We start from the raw sequence: 2,063 nt of genomic DNA on the forward strand, positions 1-2,063 counted from the left end.
TCTTCAAATTTATATTTTATTCAAAAATAAAATTATTATTGTTTTCTGAAAAACACATAAAATCGTATTATAACATCGACAGAGACGAAGAATAACATAGAATATTAAAATCGAGATGTATTTCGTTGCATTGCGCGAGTACCCTTCTAATAATAATAAATATATGTATTTAAATATTTTAAATTGATCTCAGACATCAACTACTCCTAATCAATAAAAATGTATGCCCAAACTCCAACTTGGCTTAATCAAGATTTGAAATGAAGGCAGTTGTGCCCAAATAGGGTTTCATTGATTTTATTTATGTTGGTATGTTTAGCTAGTTAGACTTTTCTACATTCCAAATAGTCGTTCCATATTAGTTGTTCTAGGGGGTGACATATACCCCTTGAACATCCTATAAATAAACTGTCTTATTCATGTACTTTTATCATCCAACACCAGTTATTTACCAACAGGTTATAGTTATGTCATTTGCACTTGTTTTCCTATTAACCCTGGCTGTTCCACACATCATATATGCCCAAAACTCCCAACAAGATTACTTAAATGCTCATAATGTGGCTCGTGCTCGAGTGGGCATCAAAAACATGGTATGGAACTCTACTGTGGCTGCATATGCTCAAAACTATGCTAACCGAAGGAGAGGGGACTGCAATCTTGTCCATTCTGGTGGACCTTATGGTGAGAACCTTGCTAAGGGTAGTGGAACCTTCACAGGTACTAAAGCAGTGAATCTATGGACAACTGAGAGGACTTATTATGATTATATTACCAATACTTGTGCTAGTGGACATGTTTGTGGCCACTATACTCAAGCAGTATGGCGTAATTCAGATCAACTTGGGTGTGTCAGGGTTCCGTGTACCAATAATGGTTGGTGGTTCGTTATTTGCAGCTATTATCCTCGTGGCAATGATGTTGGTCAAGTTCCTTACTAGTGAAGTATTTGAAATACGTTGCCGGTTACTTTTTATGAATAAACAGGCATTTTCTGGTGCAACAGAAATTAGAAAATGTGGTTGACGGCTTGACGTGTTCATTACCTTATGATTATGACATATGTATTCGTTTTCTTCGTGAATGATCTTTCTTAAATGAATATTTAGCCCAAACATAAACTTATAACATATAAGTAAAAAAAATCATAACATATAAATACACATGGGCTAGAATTAAGATTTTTTTCATCACAATGTTACAAGAAACTACAAACACAGAAAACTTTGCCAGTAAGCAGGTCGGCAGAGAGGGCATAAACAAGACAAGAACCAACTGTGTGCTTAACACAAACTTATTGGTCGTATTTTAAATATTGATTATACATACGGTTCAAAATGGAGGTTCTTGGTCAATACCCGCCGCTTTGGATCCAAACTATGCCGAAACAGTCGTCTATATATCTATCTTGTTATGTACTGATATTTTCTTGTCGCTCTTATGCACAAAACCAGTGAAGTTGTCATCTTTAATTAAGAGCGAATCTACTAAAAATTAAGTGGTGGCTACGTTGATTTTGTCCACCATAGTGTAAAATTTTAAGTTTACTTTATGTTATATCATGGTAATTATTTGCAGCCACCAACAAGAAAAAAAAATTATGAATCTGCCCATCTCTTTAATACCTTTCTTTCTTATCGTTATTTTTTACTTAAAACGTCATATATATATATATATATATATATATATATATATATTCTACGTTGTTTATTATTTCAATTTTATTAAATTATTTTTCTATTTTAATTTGATTTTGTTTAAACTCGTTTTCTAAATTAACACCTAAATTTATTATCAAGTCTGTAATACCGTTTAAATGTAAATTATTTGTGTGTAGCTTATGTTTATAATTTTCTTTAAATTGACAAGTGAGCTTATCTATACTATATTATAAAGCATTTGGCTAAAACTCTTAAAAACTCTTAAACTCTTAAAACTCTTAAACCCGTTCATCCCTAAACAATTTCATCTCTATCCGATTTCATCCCATAACTGAATTCGTGTAACTAACTGCAGATAAACACAATCAAATACAGGATAAACATTTCATTTTAAATATAAAA

The 2,063-nt window shown here is 32.0% G+C and overlaps 1 protein-coding gene across 1 annotated transcript; it reads left to right on the forward strand.

Annotated features, from left to right (window-relative positions):
- Positions 1 to 439: 439 nt before the first annotated feature.
- On the forward strand, positions 440 to 1,078 carry LOC112507195 (pathogenesis-related protein 1B-like). The gene has a single exon (XM_025111646.1). The coding sequence runs from the start codon at positions 468 to 470 to the stop codon at positions 939 to 941; it is 474 nt and encodes a 157-aa protein (XP_024967414.1). The 5' UTR covers positions 440 to 467; the 3' UTR covers positions 942 to 1,078.
- The last annotated feature ends 985 nt before the right edge of the window (positions 1,079 to 2,063 follow it).

Source organism: Cynara cardunculus (genome assembly GCF_001531365.2).
Source record: "Cynara cardunculus var. scolymus isolate 2C chromosome LG 2, CcrdV1, whole genome shotgun sequence".
NCBI lineage: Eukaryota > Viridiplantae > Streptophyta > Magnoliopsida > Asterales > Asteraceae > Cynara > Cynara cardunculus.

Excerpts from the sequence above, each read along its gene's own strand:
- LOC112507195 (XM_025111646.1), top strand. The coding sequence starts at position 468 with ATGTCATTTGCACTTGTTTTCCTATTAACCCTGGCTGTTCCACACATC.